This window comes from Tamandua tetradactyla, chromosome 23, assembly GCF_023851605.1.
Source record: "Tamandua tetradactyla isolate mTamTet1 chromosome 23, mTamTet1.pri, whole genome shotgun sequence".
Classification (NCBI taxonomy): domain Eukaryota; kingdom Metazoa; phylum Chordata; class Mammalia; order Pilosa; family Myrmecophagidae; genus Tamandua; species Tamandua tetradactyla.
The window spans coordinates 23,478,459-23,498,904 of NC_135349.1; the positions used below are offsets into that span (position 1 = coordinate 23,478,459).

General features: G+C 46.1%; 1 protein-coding gene across 4 annotated transcripts; it reads right to left on the minus strand.

Annotated features, from left to right (window-relative positions):
• Positions 1-209: 209 nt before the first annotated feature.
• On the minus strand, positions 210-14,507 carry STX4 (syntaxin 4). 4 transcript variants are annotated; one of them, XM_077141174.1, is made up of 13 exons: positions 14,114-14,507; positions 13,816-13,917; positions 13,592-13,691; positions 13,381-13,455; positions 12,816-12,883; positions 9,725-9,833; positions 9,563-9,639; positions 9,197-9,334; positions 8,192-8,302; positions 6,063-8,106; positions 5,808-5,890; positions 4,985-5,065; positions 210-414 (listed from the first exon to the last, which is right to left on the minus strand). In XM_077141174.1, the coding sequence occupies exons 1-10, from the start codon at positions 14,141-14,143 to the stop codon at positions 8,023-8,025; spliced, it is 894 nt and encodes a 297-aa protein (XP_076997289.1). In that variant the 5' UTR covers positions 14,144-14,507; the 3' UTR covers positions 210-414; positions 4,985-5,065; positions 5,808-5,890; positions 6,063-8,022. The 4 variants fall into 4 exon arrangements, with proteins under 4 accessions (XP_076997289.1, XP_076997291.1, XP_076997290.1 ...); XM_077141175.1 differs by lacking the exon at positions 210-414 and having other exon boundaries at positions 4,957-5,065; positions 6,063-7,909; positions 7,999-8,106; XM_077141176.1 differs by lacking the exon at positions 5,808-5,890.
• Between the last annotated feature and the right edge of the window lie 5,939 nt (positions 14,508-20,446).

The following is a 20,446-nucleotide window of genomic DNA, read 5'->3' on the forward strand; positions in this document are numbered from 1 at the left end:
TGTTAAAAGTTGGTAGATCTGGGTATCAGGGTGGAGAGTATGTTGGAGTTTCTTTGTATGGGTTTTTTATTACTTTTGCAAATCACTGAGTTCGAAATTATTTCAAAATAAAAAGTAAAAAAAAAAAAAAAGACCTCAAATCAGATTACATTATGCTAACAAACAACGCCCAAATACCAATGACTCACAGCAAGAGGGCTTCATATAACTATTTTTAACATTTTATTTTGCATTAATTATAAATTCACAAAAATGTACAGGGAGGTTCAGGTACTCTTCACTCAGTTTCCCAAAGTGATAAAATTTTGATAACCCTGGCAACAAAATCAAAACCAGGACACTGGGTGGACAACAGTGACACAGTGGTAGAGTTCTCGCCTGCCATGCTGGAGACCCGGGTTCGATTTCCAGTGCCTGCCCATACCAAAAAAAAAAAACAACAATCAGGAAACTGACACTGGTACAATCCACAGAGTTTATCACATCTCATCAGTTTTACATATATCCACCTGTGTGTACACAGTTCTATGCAATTTTATCTCATGCATAAATGTGTGTAACGGTCACCCGTCAAGATACAGAACTCCCTCTTTCCCCTCCTTTATAGCCACATCCCTAATAACCCCTGGCAACCACTAATCTTTTCATCTCTATGTTTATTTTAAGAATGTTATATATATATTTTGTATTAGGTATAATACATAATGTGTGTGTGTGTGTATATGTATATATCACACATTAAGTAACCTTTTGAGGTTGGATTTTTTTCACTCAGCATAATTTCCTTGAGATCCATCCAAGTTGTTGGGCATCTGAATAGTTCATTCCTTTTTATAGCTAAGTGGGTTTCCATGGTATCGATGTACTACAGTTTGTTTAACCATTCACCATTGAAGGACATCTTGGTTATTACAGTTTTAGGGTATTACAAACAAAGTTGCTGTGAACATTTGTATACAGGCTTTTATGCAAACATGAGTTTTCTTTTCTCTGGGATAGATACACAGGAGGGCAATTGTTAGGTTGAACAGTAAGGGCATGTTTAGTTTTATTAGAAATTGCCAAACCATTTTTCAGAGTGGCTGGGCTACTTTACAGTACCAGCAGTATCCTAGATACTCAGTATCCTAGAGCTAGTTTCTCTGCATCCTTGCTGGCAGTTGGTTTTATCACTATTTTTTATTTTAGCCATTCTGATAGATGTATAATGATATTTCATTGTAGTTTTATTTTGCATTTCCCTGATGGTTAATGATGTTAACACATCTTTTCATGTGCTTGTCACCTGTATATCTCTCTTCCTTGGTAGGTTCATGTCTTTTGCACATTTTTTAACTGGATTAAAAATTGGATTTATTTTATTTTATTGTTTTTTACTGTTGAGGTTTGAGAATTTTTTCTGTATTCTAGATACAAGTCCTTTGTTGGGTTTATGGTTTGCAAATATTTTCTCCCAGTGTGCAGAAAAAAATTTAATTTTAATATGTCAAACTACTTTTTTGTATCTTGTTGAAAACTCCTTCCTTACCCCAAATACAGAAAAATATTTCCTAACCTTTCAGGTTTTAACATTTGAGTTTTTAATGTACCTGTAATTGATTTTTCCTGTTGTGTGAGGTAGTGGTCCAATATCATTTTTCCCCATATGGTTAAGTAATTGATTGAGCACGAGTTATTGAATGCATAGTCTCAAGTTCCCACTAATTTGCAGTGCTGCTTCTATCAACACTTCATTTCCCTAAATGTGTGGATTTCATTCTAGTCTATGTAGTCTGTCCCTTAGGCCTATTTATCTACCCTTTGCCAATAGATGATTTTATTTACTATAGCATTGTAGTAAATTTTGCTATATCTAGTAAGGCAAACCCCCTCTTTTTCCTTTCTCCTCCTTTTGAACTCTCTTGGTGCTTTTTTTTAAAAAACTTTTAATTAAGAGATACTTTCAGACCTTCAGTCAGTTACAAAAATAATACAAACCCCATACAGAGAACTCCAACATACCCCCACCCCACCCCCTGATCCACCAGTCCTAAAATTTTGCCACATTTATTGTATCATTCCATCTATCAATCCATTTTCTGACTGTTTGAGTGTATCTTGCACACATCATGCCCCCTGAACACTTAAAACTGCCATGTACATTTCCCAAGAACACGGAGATTCACCCATGCAGCCACCTTAGGTGAAGTCACCAAGTCCAAGAAATTTAGCATTGATAGGCTACCCAATCTACACCCCAGTTTCTTCCTACGTTCCAATAATGTCCATCTGAGCTTCCCCTCCTCCCTTGCTAAATCCCATCCAGGATACTGTATCCAGTTCTCACCGTTCTTTAGTTGCTAATTCTTTTGTAAGTTTTAATTGTCGGAACAAATGTACAACATAAACTTTCCCATCTTTTTTTTAACCACTCCCAGCATAACATTCAATGGGGTTAATCATAGTCACAGTGTTGTGGTACAATCACCACCTCCCATTATTAGAACGTCCCATCTCTCCAAACAGAAACCTGACACCCATTAGGCATTAAGGCCCGTTCCCCCTGCCCCCTACTCTTGGCAACCTGTACTCTAATTTCTGTCTCTATGAGCCCACATATTCTTTGTGGTTACCATAGGACTTAGATTTAACATCCTAAACCTGTACAATCTCATTTTCTTTTATATCAACTTTAATAATATACACAAAATATGTTCCTATACCCCTCCATCTCGCCCCCTTTATGTTGTTCTTATCACAACTTATATTTACATAAGTCCAAAACCACTGACTTCTCATTATATTATATGTATTTGCTTTTTAGATACTGCAGGAAGTAAAAAGTGGAGTTACAAACCCAAAAATAGTTCTGGCATAATAGTTCTGGTAAGCCGTGTCCTTATCCTCACCAGAAATCTTTATTTCTTTATATGGCTTCAGTTTATTGTCTATTGTCCTTTTCTTTCAACCAACAGAACTCTATTTAGCATTGCTTCTAGGGCTGGGCTAGTGGTGACAACTCCTTGGCTTTTGTTTATCTGGGAATATCTTAATCTCTTCCTCATTTATGAAGGACAGTTTTGCTGAATATAGAATTCTTGGCTGGCAATTTTTGCTTTCACCACTTTAAATACATCATCCCACGCCTTCTTGCCTCCATGGTTTCTGATGAGAAATCTGCACCTAATCTTTCTGAGGCTGTCTTGTACATGACGTGTTGCTTCGCTCTTGTGGCTCTCAGGATTCTCATCTGACAGTTTGATTACAATGCTGCCACATGAATCTATTTGGGTTTATACTGTCTGGAGTTAATTAAGTTTCTTGGGTGTGTATATTCATGTCTTTTATAATTTGGAGCTAGATAAGAAACAAGGGACTGGCAGTTATCTATTTACTCTTTCAGAGCTGAACAGGAAACCAGGGACTTAAGTTTGTCCTATTTTATCCTGTCACTATTTCTTTGCATGTTTCGATCTTTTGTTGAAACCTAGGCTTTTTCTTTTTTTAACTTTTTTAAATTCTGAAATATAGCATATATACAAAAAAGCAATAAATTTCCAAGTACATATTAACAAGCAGTTATAGAACAATTTTTAAGTTTGCTATGGGTTACAGTTCCACAATTTTTTTTTTCTTTTAGCTACTCCAAGACACTGGAGACCAACAGAAGTATCAATATAATGATTCACCACTCATACTCATTTGTTAAACCCGACCTTCTCTGTATAATTCCACCAATACCTTCAATCTTTCTACAACTCCTTAGGGATACTGGGGCAATGCTCATGCTAACTTTTTCATGTCAGAAAGGGCCATCAATAATATGGGGTGGGGGATGAAACTAGTTGATCTTCTGGAAAGGCTGGTCCCTCTGCACTTCAGGACTTCTCTGGTCCAGGGACCCATCTGGAGGTTGTAGGTTTTGGAGAATTACTCTCTCCAAAGTACACGGAACCTTCGTAGACTCTTATATAATGCCCTAGGTACTCTTTAGGATTGGCAGGAATGTTTTTGATTGGGGTTTGGCAAGTTATGATAGGTAGCAATATCTAACTGAAAGCACGCATAAAAGTTACCTCCAGTGTAGGCTCTTGACTCTATTTGAACTCTCTCAGCCACTCAATACCTTATTTGTTCCACTTCTTTTCCTCATTTTGGTCAGGATGGCATTGTTGATCCCAGAGTGCCAGGGCCAGGCCCACACCCACCAAAACCTAGGCATTTTGATATTTTAATTGAATTTAGCCTCTGAGGCCTTAAGCTTGCATCCAACTAGTATTAGGACAGAGCTTTCCTGGATTGCCAGGTGCTACAAAAAGAAAAGAGCTTTGCCAGCTTTGCAGATTTACCTGTGTGGGTGCTCTCCTTCAGAGCTTATCCATACACTCAGTTTAGAGAAAGCTCCCAAAGCACTGGTTCTTTCTGCATATGCATCTTGTCTTGAGCACCTGCGTGTGGCCCTGGGCACCCCTCTCCCACCCACTACCCCCACAGTTCACAAGGTTCCCAATGTCCCCTCTTCCTTTAGGTCTGGTCCAGGTATGGCATTGTATACTGTATCTCCTACAGCCAGAAATCCCTTGCCCCAAGCAGCACAACTTGACTGCTCTCTCCCAGCTTTCTCTAGGGGAGTTACGTGAACTAGAACATGCATAGCAAGTTCTGGGGTGGCAAGTCCCTGAAGGTCCCTTCAGGAAAGACAGATTGGGCCAGACATACATGTGCCCAGTATTCTGCTCCCTCTGGGAGGCTCTGGCCAAGCCTGTGAGTGCATGTGGCAGCGGGGGGGGGAGGAGGCAGGGGCCAGAGGATGCTACTGCTTTTAAGTAGCCTTTTTTCCTGATTCGATATTTGGCCTGTTACTACAGTCCTTTAACTGTTTTCTGGAGCTTTGAGAAAGATGTTTCTCCCTATTCTTGCTAGTTGTTCAAAGTTTCTTTGAAGGGTAGAAGCCCTAAAACAGCTCACTCCCCCATCTTGAAGCAACAGGTTTATTTTCTCTTACATTACACATCATTTTGCAGGTTGGCTACAGCTCAGCTTCATATCATCTTCATTCTGGGTTCCAGTCTGAAGAAATTTTGATCTGGAAATTGCCAGGCCCATGGAAAAGAGAAGAGAAACTTACAGACTACTGAATGGTACATAAAGATACTACCTGGAAGTGATACTTGATATTTCTGCTCACATTCCTTTGGCCAAGCAAGTCAGGTAGCTAAGCCTGTTATAAGTGGGGCATGAATGTATAATCCTATCCTCCTGTAGTAAGGAGGGACAGTAAATATTTGGAGCGATAATACAGTTTATCACAGGGCTGTGCCAGAGTTGTCAACCACTGAGCTTGTCCATCCTCCCCCCACCAGATAAACATTCTGTTCTGCTGCAGCATTTTGTACCATGTAACACCGCACATAACATGTAAAATCTCAACTCAATGGCAGCTTTATTTCATAGGCAGGTCAGAGTGGCCTGACCCAGAGAGTCAACCAGACCAAAAAGATTCCTTTTACTGAGAATTGGACCCATGAAATACTGAATGAGTGAGGCAATGCAAAGCAGATTTGGGAAACCCGTAAGTAATCAAGGCCCTGTTCCTTGAAAATTGAGCTGAGAGCAGTCAAGCTAGGACTGCAGTGCAAAAAAGTGATCTTTGTCCCCCAGTTTCCCACAGGGAAGGGAAATACACAGGAAAGCCTGTCAAGTCTCCAGGGGATGGATCTGCTTGTGCATTTGCCTGTGCCAGGCCTGCTCAAAAACTGTCCCCACAACACACAAAAGTTCAAACTCCTTAGCCTAGCATCCTGGGGTGCACCTGGCCATATAGCTACCTCTTCCAGAAGGCCCGAGACAGCTTCCTGGGGGAGACAGTCCAGTCCACAGCCCTTCATGGTGGCACTGGCCAGCATGCAGGCTGGAGGAAGAGAGAGAGAATCAGGGAGCCCGGAAACCCTCAGGCTGAATCAGTCTTTTTACTGGGGCAGAATCCGCCCTGTCCCGCAGCTTCCCTATCAGCTGGGTCTCCAGTTTTGGGTGCACACTCTCGGAAATAAGAAACTCTTTTCCGTTGGTGCTTAGGGACTCACCTATACACAAGATACAGGATCTCACGCAGGACGAAGGAGTTGGTATCCTCCCGTAAAAGCTGTGAATTCAGGGGCTGGGGTAACGGTAACCTGGCCACGCCTCCTCAAGTAAAGCTCCTCTCTCGCAGGCCCTCCACCCCTGCCAGACCCTCCACAAGCCCACACTTCCCGCCCCTCGAGGAGCCCTGGCCACGCCTCCCTCCCTCTGTGATCCAATCACTTTTGGGCGCAGCCAAGGTCACCTCCCTCCTCCCGGCTGCTGATTAGTTGTCTGAGGCTCAGTCTGCTTCCGGCAATCTGGACCCAATTGTTATTTAATACTGGGGTGGCCACGCCCCCACAGACCAATCCTAATGCTCTTCAGGGACCACACTCAGCATTGTTGCCCTATCGTTTTCCAGTGCTGACCTAGCACCGCCCCCCTCAGCCACGCCCCGTACACTTTTACGCCGGGCAGCTCGCCACGTGGGTCCTGGCGCGGGCGCCGCGTATCTGCGGCCACTCGGGGGCCAAGGGGCGAAGCTGCCAGCGACTGCCCCCGCAGAGTATTAAAAGCAGACTGGCGCTTGGCTTGGCCCCGCCCTTGGACCCAGTCCCTTCCTCTGGCCCCACCCCCCCAGCACAGGTCCAGGGGCGGAGTCCGAGAGCGCACTGGTGCTGTCATGTCCAGCCCTTCGGAGACTCACATCTCCCAGGCACCCACACCTGAGCCACCCAATGGCACTGCGGCTGGCCAGACTTGGCAGCCAGGAGCAGCACTGGCAGAAGCAAAGGCCTGTGGGATCAAAAATAGGATAGGACTGGGTAGCCTGAACCTGGCCCCAGATTTTGGGATCAGGGCCAGGTGTTGGAGCCCAGGGCCAGGAGCCATGACTCCTCCAGAAACTAGGGATCTGACCAGGAACCGGCTTACCTTAAGAAATTTAGACTCAGGGTCTGGAGCTCAAGTGCCTCAGAAATCTCCAGAGCCTCTTCTGCCTCCTGTACCATCTTCAGCCAGAAGACCCCTTAGAAACCAGAAAGCCTTATCCAGGGTCATTGGCTCTCCCAGGTGAACTCTTTAAAAGGCAGTGCATTTTTCTGATCACCACAGGGGCTGGTCTGCTAGTCCCCCTACCTGAAAACCTCTTTCCCTGCTTCTTCCCATAATTGGCTCCTCCTCATTTAATATTCCACTTTACTGTCACTCCTCAGAGTGGAGACCTCTCCTGATCACTCTATCCAAAATAACAACCTCAATGACTCTTTCACTTCTCCTTGTTTCTTGGCCTCCAGAATGCCTGACTGATGCCCTACTAACCACCTCCTGCCACCTGGCCCAGCCTCATTGTTTCAGGGATAGGCCCACCCAGTGGTCTTTACCATGAACAGTACTGAGTTGGGAACCAGATGTGGCTGGGCCTCTTTACCTTTTACCTCTCCTGTGGGAGAGAAGGCCAGGCCTGCCTGCTCTGGTCACAGCGCCTGGGGCAGTCTGACTAGAGCCTGCCTGGGCTGGGCCTTATCCCAAGGATGGCCAGGGGGGCGCAACATTGGATAATCAAAGGCCCTGGCAAGCCCTTCCAGGAATATACATTCACAGGAGTCACCAAGTTTTTTTTTTTGTTTGTTTTTTTAATTTCTTACAAAACCACCAATCCCATCCAAACAATGCTGCAGGCCCTCTCCCAGGCATCTTGGCCTGAGGAGGAAGACCCCCCAAGCTGAGTGCCTGCTAGCCCCAGAAGAACTGTCTTCCCCTTTGCAAAGGGGCCAGTGTAGGGAAGGGGGTCCAGCTGGAGGTTTTGCCCTGTCCCCCAGCTGCTGGGAGAGAAGGCCAGACCCTGTGTCCCTGGTATTCCCAGTGCCTGCAAGGGAAGGAAGGAGAGGAAGGTCTGAAGGGAGGAGGAAAGAAAGGCTAGAGCCACAGGGAGTCAAGGCCAGGGGTTAGGCGTACAATATTTCACCAAGAATGCAGATGCTATCCAGTCGCTACGGTGACACCTATGATGATGGCCAAAATGAGGACGATGATGAATACACAGATGGCAATCAAGAATTTCTTCTGTGGGAGAAGAGGGATTCAGGGAAGCGTATTCATAAGAAGAGGGAAGGCTGCCTGGGCCTCAGGTGGAAGGAAGGAAGCTCACCTTCCGTGCCTTTTTCTGATTCTCCAGTGCTATCTTGACATGTTCCTGTCCACGTTCCACATAGTCTGCTGAGCTCAAAATGTTCTTCTCGATCCGATTGATCATCTCGCCCTGCTCAGAGGAGGGGCCAGCTTAGGGTGATCGGGGTGAAGGACCCAGCAGCTTCTCTGTCCACTCCAGCCTCCACTGACTGAAGAATATCCCTGACAAATGAAACTTAAGCCTCCTGAGGGTATCTCCCAAACCCCCTTCTATCATGGAGCCCCTTCTCCCTGGCTCCCCATACAACCTCTGGTTGCAGTGGTAACTTGGAGCTAAGGCCCCTAAATGGCTCATATATTTCCAGAGAGGATCTGCTGGATTTATTCCCTTCTTCCAGACCTGTCTCCCTGCTGCTATGAAGCCCTCCTCAGCCCTCTCTTCTTGTGGCTCCATCAGTCTTTGGGGTCCTGGTACCATTACTGAATGAAATCACTTCCCTATGACTCCCAGCTGCCAAAGGGCCTTGGACATGGCAATGGGTTCAACAACTCTAGGACAGCTGGAAGCTCACCTCACCTCATTCAACCCGAGTCAGAGAAAGAATGACCTCCCCCTCTCGAACCTTGTACAGATTTTAGGAGACAGGCCCTCTAGGAGGAATCTTTGACTGGGGCTCCAGGGCACAAAACGGTGGGCTCTGTAGGGGAAGGAGGGGCAGGGAGGAACAACGCAAGCTCAAGTCTGGGATAGGCTATAGGAGGGGGCGTGCTCTTATGTATGGTGGTGCAGCCAGGCTTCATGGAGTCAGACACTTTTCTGGGCATGCCATGGACTGAAATAAGCCTATGGCTGAGGGGATAGGCAGGCTATAGCCTCTTGTCAAGGGAAAGGGCCAAACTGAGGATGTAGCCAAGTCTGGAGGAGACCAAAAACTTAGGGGAGAGGTTAAGGGTGGAGGTAGGCTGCCAGTCCTGGCTGGGGGCCCAGACAGTGTGGGCCAAGCTGGTTGTCTGGGGTGCCCACCTGCATCTCCACCTCAGTAGCCATAAAAGTGAAGATGTCATGAAGCTCTCGGATACTGCGTTCAAGCTGCTGGATCTCACTGTGTCGAGCCGAGATTTCATTTAGGGCCTGTCGGGTCATCTGCGTGTCCTTCAGTATCTGAGGGATGGACAGGAGGGGAGGGCAGTTACAGGGGGACCAGCAGTAGGTCAAAAGTTCCCATTGAGCCTCGGGGGAAGTCCTCTGGCCTGGAACGGGACCAGAGCCCTAATGAGTGACCCCAGGCAAGACAATTTATTCCCTTCTGGGCCTCCATATTCCCTGTATCAAAGAGGGCTCAGAGAGCATAGGAGGTCCAACAAAGGGGGGCTGGCTGTGGCCACTCACATTGGACACGAATACTTCACTCTGCCCACTGTCCAGCATCTGATTGAGTTCCTCGTCAGACACTATTCCAGCATTGGCTGTGAAAGCAGAGGCCAGGCTGAGCTGGGGTTCAGGGTACCCCAGCCCTCCCCTTTTATACCGGCGCTGAATGCCGCAACGCACTGATCTTCAGCTGCCTCCGAATCCGCTCCACATTCTTCTCCCGGTAATCAGACTGCATCAAGTTGCATTTGTTGATGAGATCCACGAATTGCTGGGACAGAACCCCATGCTGAAGGTGGAGAATATGGGATGGTTATTGCCGGGGGTTGGGGTGGGAAGGGAATCCCAGCTGGGTTTGGCACTTGGCATTCCAGCATTTATAGTGAGCAAACAGCATGAACTGTCATGAGGCTCTGGCTACCTTAAGCACCTTGTGACGATCTCAAAAGGCTCCCCATTTCTCTGAGTAAACGCCAAAGCCCTTCCCAGGGTCCACAAGGCCCTCCATGATCTGCCCCTCCCCTGTGTCCCCTCAGTCCCTTCCTCTCACCACAGTGGTCTCTTCCCCCGGAACACTCCTGCTCATGGTTCCTTCTGCTTAGAAAGCTCACTCCTTAATGCTCAAATGTCACCTCTGGATAAGATGTACACCTTATTTTGGCTGCAACCCTTTCTCTCAGCACTCTTAATCTCCTCCCTTGCTGTATCCCCACCCCCTTAATACTTATGTTCTAAAATAATTTACTTATTTATTATGGTGGTTGTCTCTCCCCAAAGGAACATAAGATCCATGATGATAAGGGTTTTTATCTTTTGGGTTCACTGCTATATCCCAAACAGCTAGAAAAAGGTCTGGCAGATAGTAGGCACTCAATGTATGATACAATCTGTCCCCACTATTTGAGGAGTTCCGTATTTGCCAATTTGCCCACTCCCTAAAGTTGCTTTGTAATCCCAAAATACATCCCCATGGTGCTTTAGCAGTCATTCACAGATATTCAGAGAGTGGTAAAAAAAATCTCAGTCACTCAGTTCATATGATCTCGGCTGATGTTCAGTAAAGTGATGCTCTACCCTTCTGTTTCAACTCTTATAGTGTAATCAAGTGTCCATATTGTGATATATTTAGTGCCACATTTGTCACATTTTTGTGCTTTTTATTGGTGATTTCACTATTTACAATGACCTCCGAGTGTAGTGCTGAAGTGCTGTCTAGTGTTTCATAGTGCAAGAAGGCTGTGATATGCCTTATGGAAAAGACATATGTGTTATATCAGTTTCACTCAATCATTATTTATGGTGGTGTTGGCCATGAGTTCAATTTAATGAATCAACACCTTATTAAACAAGCTCTAATTACCTGCCCCCAATGCAATCTGTGATTAAACTTGCTTAAATTTATGTTCAGAGGCTTTATTTAAATGTTGCTTTAAAATGTTCTGAAGGCAATGATACTATTTCTAGATGAGGTTAAATGGTAGCAGTGTCTAAAAGACTGGTGATCAAAAGAACTTACATTGTATGCACATTAAGAGAAAGAAAAGATATAAGACATCTTTAAAAAGAAGTACACCTGACTTTCCAGAGACCTGGAACCTTCAGATGGCTCCCTGGTCCAGATAAGTCCTGAAACCTAGAGGGCCCAGCCTCTCCAGAACATCAGATAGTTCCATCTCCCTTCCCCATATTAGTGACATACCCTTCCAACATGAAAAAGTTAGAATGGCTATAGCCCAAACACCCTTAAAGAGAGGGATGGAAAGATCAAAGGTGATGGTGGAGTTATACAGTGAAGGTAGAATTTAACAAATAAATATGAATGCTGAATCATTAAATTGATATGTCTTTTAGTCTCCAGGATCTTAGAGCAACTAGAAGGAAAAACTTAAAATTATGGCATTGTGACCCATCAAACTCTAAAATATGTTCTACAACTAACTGTTGTGCTGTGCTTTGAAACTTACTGCTTTTTTGTATATATGTTATTTTTCACAAAAAAAAAAAAGGAGAAAAAGTCGATTGTGATGATAAAAAAAATATTTAAGCCTTCTAGCCGCCTATATCCTGGAGCAGCTAGAAGGAAAAATCTGAGAGGATCATATGGTAGCCCATAACAAACTCTGGGATCTGTCCTGTAACTACCTGCTGAAGAGTGCTTTGAAAACTATTGCTTTTTTTATTTCATTGCTTTGTATATATGTTATACTATACAATAAAAAAGCTAAAAAGAAAAAAAGAAGCACATCTAAAACAAGGTCATGTATTGATTGAGGAAAAGTGAGTGACTGAAGCCTCACAGGAACCTAATCCCAAATTTCCCCTCAGGGCAATGTATTCACTAAATTAAATATTCCCTACTTCAGTATACACTGAGACTTTATACAACGTAAGTACCAAAAATAATGAGAATCGAATGTATTTGTTGAATGTCTGCTGAACATGACAGCTTAGAGGCCAGTCAGTAAGCCTGATGCCAAGATTTTAACAGGCCCACCTAGGACCTTAGTCATCTCACACAATGACCAAGAGTCTTTGCTCCTCCTAAAAAGCCCACTCTGGGCTTCTGCAAGGCTGCTTTGCCCTGCCTTGTCCCTTTCCCTGAATCCTTACATATTGTGAGTTCCTTCCTCAGGGGCACATCTACTCTCTTGGATTTAGCCACCCTCTTTCAAGATGCTCAAATTTGTCCATCTTCAATTTGGTCTTTTTGCTGAGTTCTGGGCCCACCTACTTCAATCCTGACTTCTAGCAACCCCAAAGCAGTCCTCGCTGGGACTGCAAAGGGACTCTGGTCAGATCCCTTCAGAGCCCCTTACTAAGACATTCAGTGACCTTCCCCAGCATGAAAGTTCCTCTTTCTGACTTCCTGAATTTTGCCCATGGATTTTCCCTGTCACATGGACTGGAAACCTCCCAGAGATGACCTTTTACCTTGGGCAGTGTCTTTAGCCACCAAGTTCTACCCCAGTAACATCTTTGTTACCTATTCAACCCTTAACTCCCCATCTGAGCTCCTGGAAAGTACATCTGCCACAGCTGAGCCTCACTGAATGGAGGAGAAGAAGACAGGGTGTTAAAATATTTCAAGCATCAGGAGTCCTGGGCTCTTAACCTTGGGTGAATCCTTTCTCTCTCTTAACCTTAGTTTCCCCAATAGAAAAATCATCAGATGGGATTCAATCTCTAATGGCCCTTCCTTCTCACTTCTGCCACCTAATAATCTATTGAAACACTTGGTAAAATAGCCTGGTTCTGGGAACAACAAACCCACCTGGGTTTTTCTCATCCTCATGTTGACTGAGTTATAGTTGTCATCAGCTTCCTCCTGGGGCTCTATGGCTGTGGGAAGACACAGGAATATGGGGGGAAAGAGGGATTGACTTGTGACTTCTGAAGATTGTTTGGGGACCAGAACACAAGGCCAGGGCCATATTCCAGTTACAAAATTAGTGATCTACATAGATTTTGTTAGGGAAATATAATTTAGCACAAAATGACTAATTTTGGGCCTCTGACAGGAGAAAGTGTATTTTTCTTTGCCACGCATCCATGAATTCCCACAGGTATGCAGAGGCCCCCCTAACAAAACCCCTACCTGCTTGTTCAAAGAATGCACAATGGACAGAAAGAATTGTAGGAGTAAGTAGTTTCATTGCAAATAAGAAAATCCCAGGGCAGCCATGGGCTGTGGAAAACGCATGGGACTTGAAGCCAGTAAACTGAACTTCTAGACTCAGGCCTGTGTATAAAGTGAATATATCACCAGCAGCTCTGGGCCATCACTCTCCTGTACACCACAGGGCCAGAGAAAAGGATCTGAGGTCCTAGAAGCTCACCCTTCAGCTGTATCTGGATGTCCCTCCCCAGCTCTTTGATTTCATCCCGCAGGTTCTGCAGGTCCTGCTTCATACCTGAACAAAGAGAAGACCATGAACCCCAACAGCAGTCTATACCACAACAAACCACTCTGGCCACCACCTGCGTGGAACTACAACCCCCACAATCCCACAAGTTGAGCAAGCGCTCTGCACTGGAGTTGTCACTCACTCTTTTCGGGAAGGGGCGTGGCCAGGATGGTGACCTGCTGCTTCTCCAACTCCCGCACTTTGTTCTCCAGTTTGACAATAGTCTGCCGAATTGTGCGGACCTAAGGAGGGAGACAGAGAGGGCTGAAGGAGACATGGGGTACTCCAGACTGCACGCTGCTCGTCAGCCCCGCCCCAACCCCAGCCTTGCCCCCTCGTGAAATACACGCCGAGGCCCCAGCTTACCTTCTGGAAGAATTCTTCGTCCGGACTTCCCAGCCGGGCCGTGCCCGGGTGCACCACCAGCGCGATCCGCAACTTGTCCTCATCGTCCGAGCTGTCATCCCCCTGCCAGGGCCAGGGTCATTAGCACCACTTCCTTTCTGTCGCTTTTGCCCCGCGGGACCCACGGCCTTCCGGGTGTTTCCTGCCAGGCCATCAGCCAACCCCTTCCCACCTCCTGTCCTGAGGTCCAGAAGTCCTGCGTTCCGGCCAGATCCCACCCCGTCCTCCCGCCCCCAAGCCTGCTCCCCCGACTCCTCACCTGCCTGAGCTCGTGGGTCCTGTCCCGCATGGCGGCCCGAGCTCCCTTTGCCCGGCGCTTGAGCCCCGTGGGCCTCAAGTTCTGAGTCTGGAACTCCCGTGTCCCTCTCGCACCCTGACACTCCCCTGTTTCACTAAGAGGACCCCAAAAGCCCCACTAGCCGCCAGAGGCCCCACCCCTTGCAACGTCCACAGCCAATGGGAAGGAGCCGGCCGCGGGGACCCCCTGGAAGACTCCACAGGTTGGAATTCCCTCCTCTTCCCCGCCCCCTCCACTCCCATAGCCTCGGCCCCACCCCCTGAGCAAGGATTCGGAGCATGCGCACGAGGATGCGTCTCTTCCTCGCCGGAGGGAAAGGGCGGAGGTCGGAAGCTGTAGTGCCCTGAACGGAAGCGAAACTGCGCTAGGTGAGAGCCCGCCTCCTTTACCCGAACCAGCTTCCATTGGAAATTCAGTTGCCAAAATGGGTGGAAATGCGTCATTTGTACGTAATCTGAGCGGTCCCGTGTCTCACATCACCCCATAGTGCCCTCCTCGTCACGTGACCGGCCCGGTCCCAGCACCGTGGACCGCGGAACGTGATGCTCCAGGTGTCACGTGTCCCGGTTCTCTGAATGCGGTCCCTGGGACACCCTTCACCCCACGACGCCCCTGGGACCCCAGCGTCCGGACTACGCTCCCACAGCCCCTACAAGCTAAGGCTGCGTGTGCGATTGGGAAGAGGCGCTGACTATCCCCAGAACCCTTTGGAAGCAGTGGGTAGTAGGACTCTTGTTCAGTCCGTTTTTGTTTTTCGGGGGGGCGGGGTCCAGCGGTTTGGGCAGAGACTGCCAACTTCGAATTGGGGGCTGTCAGCATCATGGGACTTTGAAAATCAGAGAATAATAAACTCCCAGTTTTCAACGTCAGAGAATTGCAGGGTTTTCTTGGCAGAGGTACTGGGGGTGGGAAGTGACCTCACCCAAGGCAGAACTCTCTCCTTCCGCAGACTCCTGGCACAGTCTCTGACAGGTGGGTGGCCGGACGCCCTGCTTGAACACCGCAGTCCCACTGCACTCACCACCTTCTGAGCAGCGAGGCCATTTAGGGGCAGCTCAGGCTAAGAAAAGCATCGCGTTACCTTGAGCCCTCTACTTCCCTGCCCCTTACACCCCATGCCCACCTCATGCTTGGTTCTACCCCCTGGGATCACCGAAAACTGCCCGCTTCGGACCTTACTGTAGGCTATGAACTTTCTAGGTTGAAGTATGACTGCCTTTTCTTAACTGAATCCCCAGCGCCTAGTTTAGTAATTACACACATAATGAACCCTGTGTAAATATTTGTTGATAGGATTTTAGCCTTTCACATGTCTGAAGATGATATAGCTTATGGTTCCCTGGTCTCTTCCTTTGGGTTTCAGACTCTCTCACAGTAGCACTTCCCTGGCCCTGGACCTCTAGACATTGATTTGTGCAACAAATATTTATTGAGCACATACTATGTGCCAGGCATTGTTCTAGGAATACATCAAGGACGTAGCAGACAAAAATCCATGCAATCAAGGAGCTTATATTCTATGAGAGGAGTGCCCAAAGCCAATCAGTGAATTTCAGCACGGCCAGGAGCAGATCTCAGGACTCCTGGATCCCAGGGCTCTTCCCAGGGAACTATTATTTGAAGCCTGAAGCAAGGAAGGGATGGCCTCTGTCTTCTATGCTCTGGTCAAGAGACCTGTATTTCTGTCATTGAGTGACTTCCGGCTTCTGGCAAGTCACTTTTTATCTCTGGGTCTTGATCTCCCATCTGTTCAATGGGTTAGCAAAAGGGGGATATCTCTAAAGTTTGCTGATTATGAACTTGGAAACTTCGAAAGCTGTCTGATTCTATGTATAGGGCTTTGATCGTTCTCTAACCTCTAAAACCCAGCCTGGGATTGGGAGTGAGGGAGTGAGTATGATAGTCCTCATCCATCCACAGGGGTAATGAGGATTGGAGGGCCTGGAGATCACAGAGAATTTCTCTGCTCTTGGGTCTTGTAGGTAATTTCCTGCTTCAGTTAACTGCCACTTGCCTCTTGCCTCCCTGTACCTGTCTACACCCCCACATACCCCACTCCAGTCTCTTTATTTCTCTCTCTCATACTCTGTCTCTGAGTGGTTCAATGGAAAGGCTTGTGGGCAGCTGACTTCTAATCCTGTGTGTGACCCTAAAGAATTCATTGTTCCTCTCTGGGACTCAGTTTCCCCATTTGACAATTTGGTCTGTTAATTTCTGCCTTGCCTAGGGTAAGAACTGGGAAATATCAAGTGAGGGGTTAGGAAGAATGAAAAAGGGTCTTGTGAACTGTGAAGGACTGCCCTCCTCTCTGGGCTTCTACTGCTGTGGATTCCAGCTCTCTCCCGTCCCACCAGTCCCATTTTCCACCTCTCTGTATCTCAGTCTCTTGATGACTTTCTCAGTCTCCAAATGCAATCTGGAGTTGTTGGTGCCTCTGTTAAACTTCTCAGGATTATGAGATTCATAATTTCCTTTGGTCTCTGGGTGAAATGGTGACCTAAGGTCACAGGAGGCTGGGCTTAAGGCCACATGGGCTCATGTGTGGAGGGGGCAGGGGAGCAGAGGCCATGTGGGGAGCCTGCCATTTATGTCCCTAATGCTTTGGGGGTTGGGCCCTCCAGAACTGAACACTGATGTTTATTTTATGCCTCTTTGTCACTCTTCCAGGCCCACTGAGCAGCCTTAAAGCTGGGTGTGTGTTAAATATATTGGGTTTGGTGCCTGTAGGTGTTGGAGTTGGCCCTACCTTGTCCTGAGGCTGAGTAGCCAGTCCCGTTCCCTCTACTCACAGGTCCAGCCCTCCAGACACTGGAGCCAGATGACCTGGGTTCAAATCACAGATCCATCCCTACTAACCCTGTGACCTTGCTAGGCAAATTACTTAACCTCTCTATGTGTAGTACACCCAAACACATGGAGCCCAGAATGGGAATGAGGATTTGTAATTGTGTATAGCTTAATGTAATACCCAGATTCATCCCAGAGTATGCTGAGCAGATAATTAAAAAGTATTTGCAAAGTCCCTTGAGGGACTGGAGAAAAGATATGGAACTATTAAACTTTAGCACTAGGGAAACCCCTGATACCGTCTCAAACATTAGGGACTCCCAAATCAATAGGCCAAGCCCTTGATCTTGAGGCTTGCTCTTATGAAGCTTATTTCTGTAGCAGAGAAGCTAAACCTACCTATAGTTATGCCTAAGAGTTGCTTCCAGGAAAGAAAACCTCTTTTGTTGCTCAGATGTGGCCTCTCTCTAAGCCCAACTCTGCAAGGAAAACCATTAGTTTCCCCTTACATGGGACATGACATTCAGGGGTGAAAGTCTCCCTGTCAACGTGGTACATGACTCCCAGGGATGAGACTGGCCCTGCACCTTAGACTCAACATCTTCCTGACCAAAAGGGGGAAGACAAATGTAACAAAATAAGGTATCAGTGCCTAACAGTGTTCAATAGAGTTGAGAGGCTATTCTGTATGTTCTGTATATTCTGTATGCAGGCTTCAGCTAGATATTGGTAATTACCACAGTTTTCCAAGCCCCAACCAAAACCATTCCTGTTAACCCTAAAGAAGACCTAGGGCTCTATCTGAGATTATACAAAAGTTGCATGCACTAAGATTACTATCTAGAAACCTACAACCTCCAGATGGTTCCTAGGCCAGATAACTCCTGAAACCCAGGGCGTCTCCAAGAACATCACCTAGTTCATCCTCCTGTCCCATAATGTCGACACCCCTTCCCAACATGAAAAAGTTAGAATGGACATAGCCCAAATACCCCTAAAGATTGAGAGAAGGTTCAAAGGAGAAGGAGGAGTTGTAACAGAGAAGATAGGATTTAACAAATGAGTGTGACTGTAGAATCATTATATTGATAATTCTTTTAATCTCCAGTGTCTTAGAATAGTTAGAAGGAAAAACCTGAAATTGTGGAACTGTAACCTGTACCAAACTCTGAAATCTATTCTATACCTACTTGTTACAACGTACTTTGGAATTTATTGCTTTTTTGAATGTATGTTAGATTTCACAATAAAAAATGTTTGAGAAAATGAAAATAGCAATAGTACTTGCATCATATGGTTGTTGTAAGGGCTAAATGAGATCATATATATGAAGTGGTTAAAACAGTGCCTTCTACAAAATGAGTGCTGTATAATGTTTGCTGCTATTATGTCACGGTGATGAAAATGATCATTACTCCAAACATTTTATCAGCTCCAGTGTCTCCACCAGGGATTCTACGCTGCTGCTTATCCAGTGTCTTCATTCCCTTTTCCATCTTCTGAGCCCTACTCTGCAGCAGGTCGTAGGCGAACAGCCTTACCAGCTCCTGCACAGCTCTCATTCCTCAGTTTGGAACTAACTGTATTATTTATTATTTTATTTTTATTATTATTATTATTTTTTGACATGGGCAGGCTCCGGGAATCAAACCCGGGTCTCCAGTATGGCAGGTGAGAACTCTGCCTGCTGAGCCACCATGACCCACCCCCTACTTGTATTTTATTAGTCATATATTTTGTTTTTCATTTTGTATATTGTCTGTCTTCACTGGCCTCCCAAATAAAATGCCTAGAATGTAAAATTTTCACCTGCCTTACTCACTGCTGTGTCCCCAGGACTTGCAATAGTGCCTGGCACAATAAATGTCCACGAATGAATGGAGTTACTTATTTTTTATTTTTATTTCTTTTTAATTAAAAATTTCTTCTTAAGTTTTAATCCTTTTAATTTTATATTTACATAGTGCTTACTGTGTTCCAGGCACCAGTATAAGTGCTTTATAACTGCTAATTCAGTTCATCCCCAAGACAACTCTATGAGATGGTGTGGTAGTTAGATTCAGTTGTCAATTTGGCCAGGTGAACGTGCCTAGTTTTATTGCTGTGAACATGAGCCAATGGTACGTGGACCTCATCTGTTGCTCATTACATCTGCAGTCGGCTAGGAGGCATGCCTGCTATAATGAATGATGTTTGATTTAATTGGCTGGTGCTTAAATGAGAGAACTCAACGTAGCACAGCCCAAGCAGCTCGGCATACCTCATCTCAGCACTCGTAGCTCAGCCCACGCCTTTGGAGATGCAGAAAAGAATCACCCCAGAAAAGTTGTTGGAACCCAGAGGCCTGGAGAGAAGGCCATCAGAGACCATCCTGTGCCTTCCCACGTAAGAAATAACCTCAGTGGAAAGTTAGCTGCCTTTCCTCTGAAGAACTAACAAAATAAATCCCCTTTTATTAAAAGCCAATCCGTCTCTGGCGTGTTGCATTCCAGCAGCTAGCAAACTAGAACAGATGGTTACTATTATCCTCATTTTACAGAGTAGGAAACTGAGGCAAAGGGAGGTTAAGTAACTTGCCCAAGGTTACATAGCTTGTAAATAACAGAACCAGGATTTGAACCCAGATACCTGAGCTCTGGTGTCTGTGCTCTGAACCACTGCGTTATGATCCAGGGGCAGCTTCCCTTGCTCCATCCACAGACCTGATGCCACCAGTTGAAGTCCTGCCTTGGATATGGTGGGAGGAGGTAGACTTCACCTACCAGACTGAGCCTTCTCCCAGCTCCTGTCACAGGGTCTTTCTCCTGCATCTGCTGGATTGGGCTGACTCCAGAAAGGTGGTTTTTCCTCCTCCCCCTCCTGTTTGCTGTGACCCAGGAGCCAAAGGCATCCACACGTTTCACCTAAAATGATTCTGTTCACCGTACAAGCATCTCCTGGGGCTGTTTCTGTGCCAAACTCCAAGTGCCACGATGCTGAAGTCCCCGTAGCTCTTGTGAGCCTCACACCTGATTTGACACTCCCAGAGCTCTGTCGGAAGAACTCTCCCCTTCAAACTCTATACACATTTCTTGTCACTTCAACAAGCCATACTTTAGCTCCCAAGCCCGAATTTTTCATAATTCCAGTCCGAATTTTTCTCCTGAGCTCCGTAACTCTGAATCCACCCTCACCTTGGACATCCCACTTGGAAATCCCACAGGCACGTTGAACTCAATATGTCCCAGGTTAGGTGCATCATCTCTGTTGAGTACCTCCTAAACCAGCTTCTCTTCCTTCTGTTTCCTCTCCAGGTGGGTGACATTGGGTCATTCATGCCATAAACTTCATTCAAAAGGTGATGAATCACACAATCCATCAGCATAAACGCCATGAAAATACTAGAAGAAAATATGGACAGAATCATTTATAGCGCTTAGAGTGAGAAAGCCTTTTCCAATTCCAACTCAAAATTCAGAAGCCATAAAAGGAAAGATTAATACATTTGTCTACATAGAAAAAAAGTTC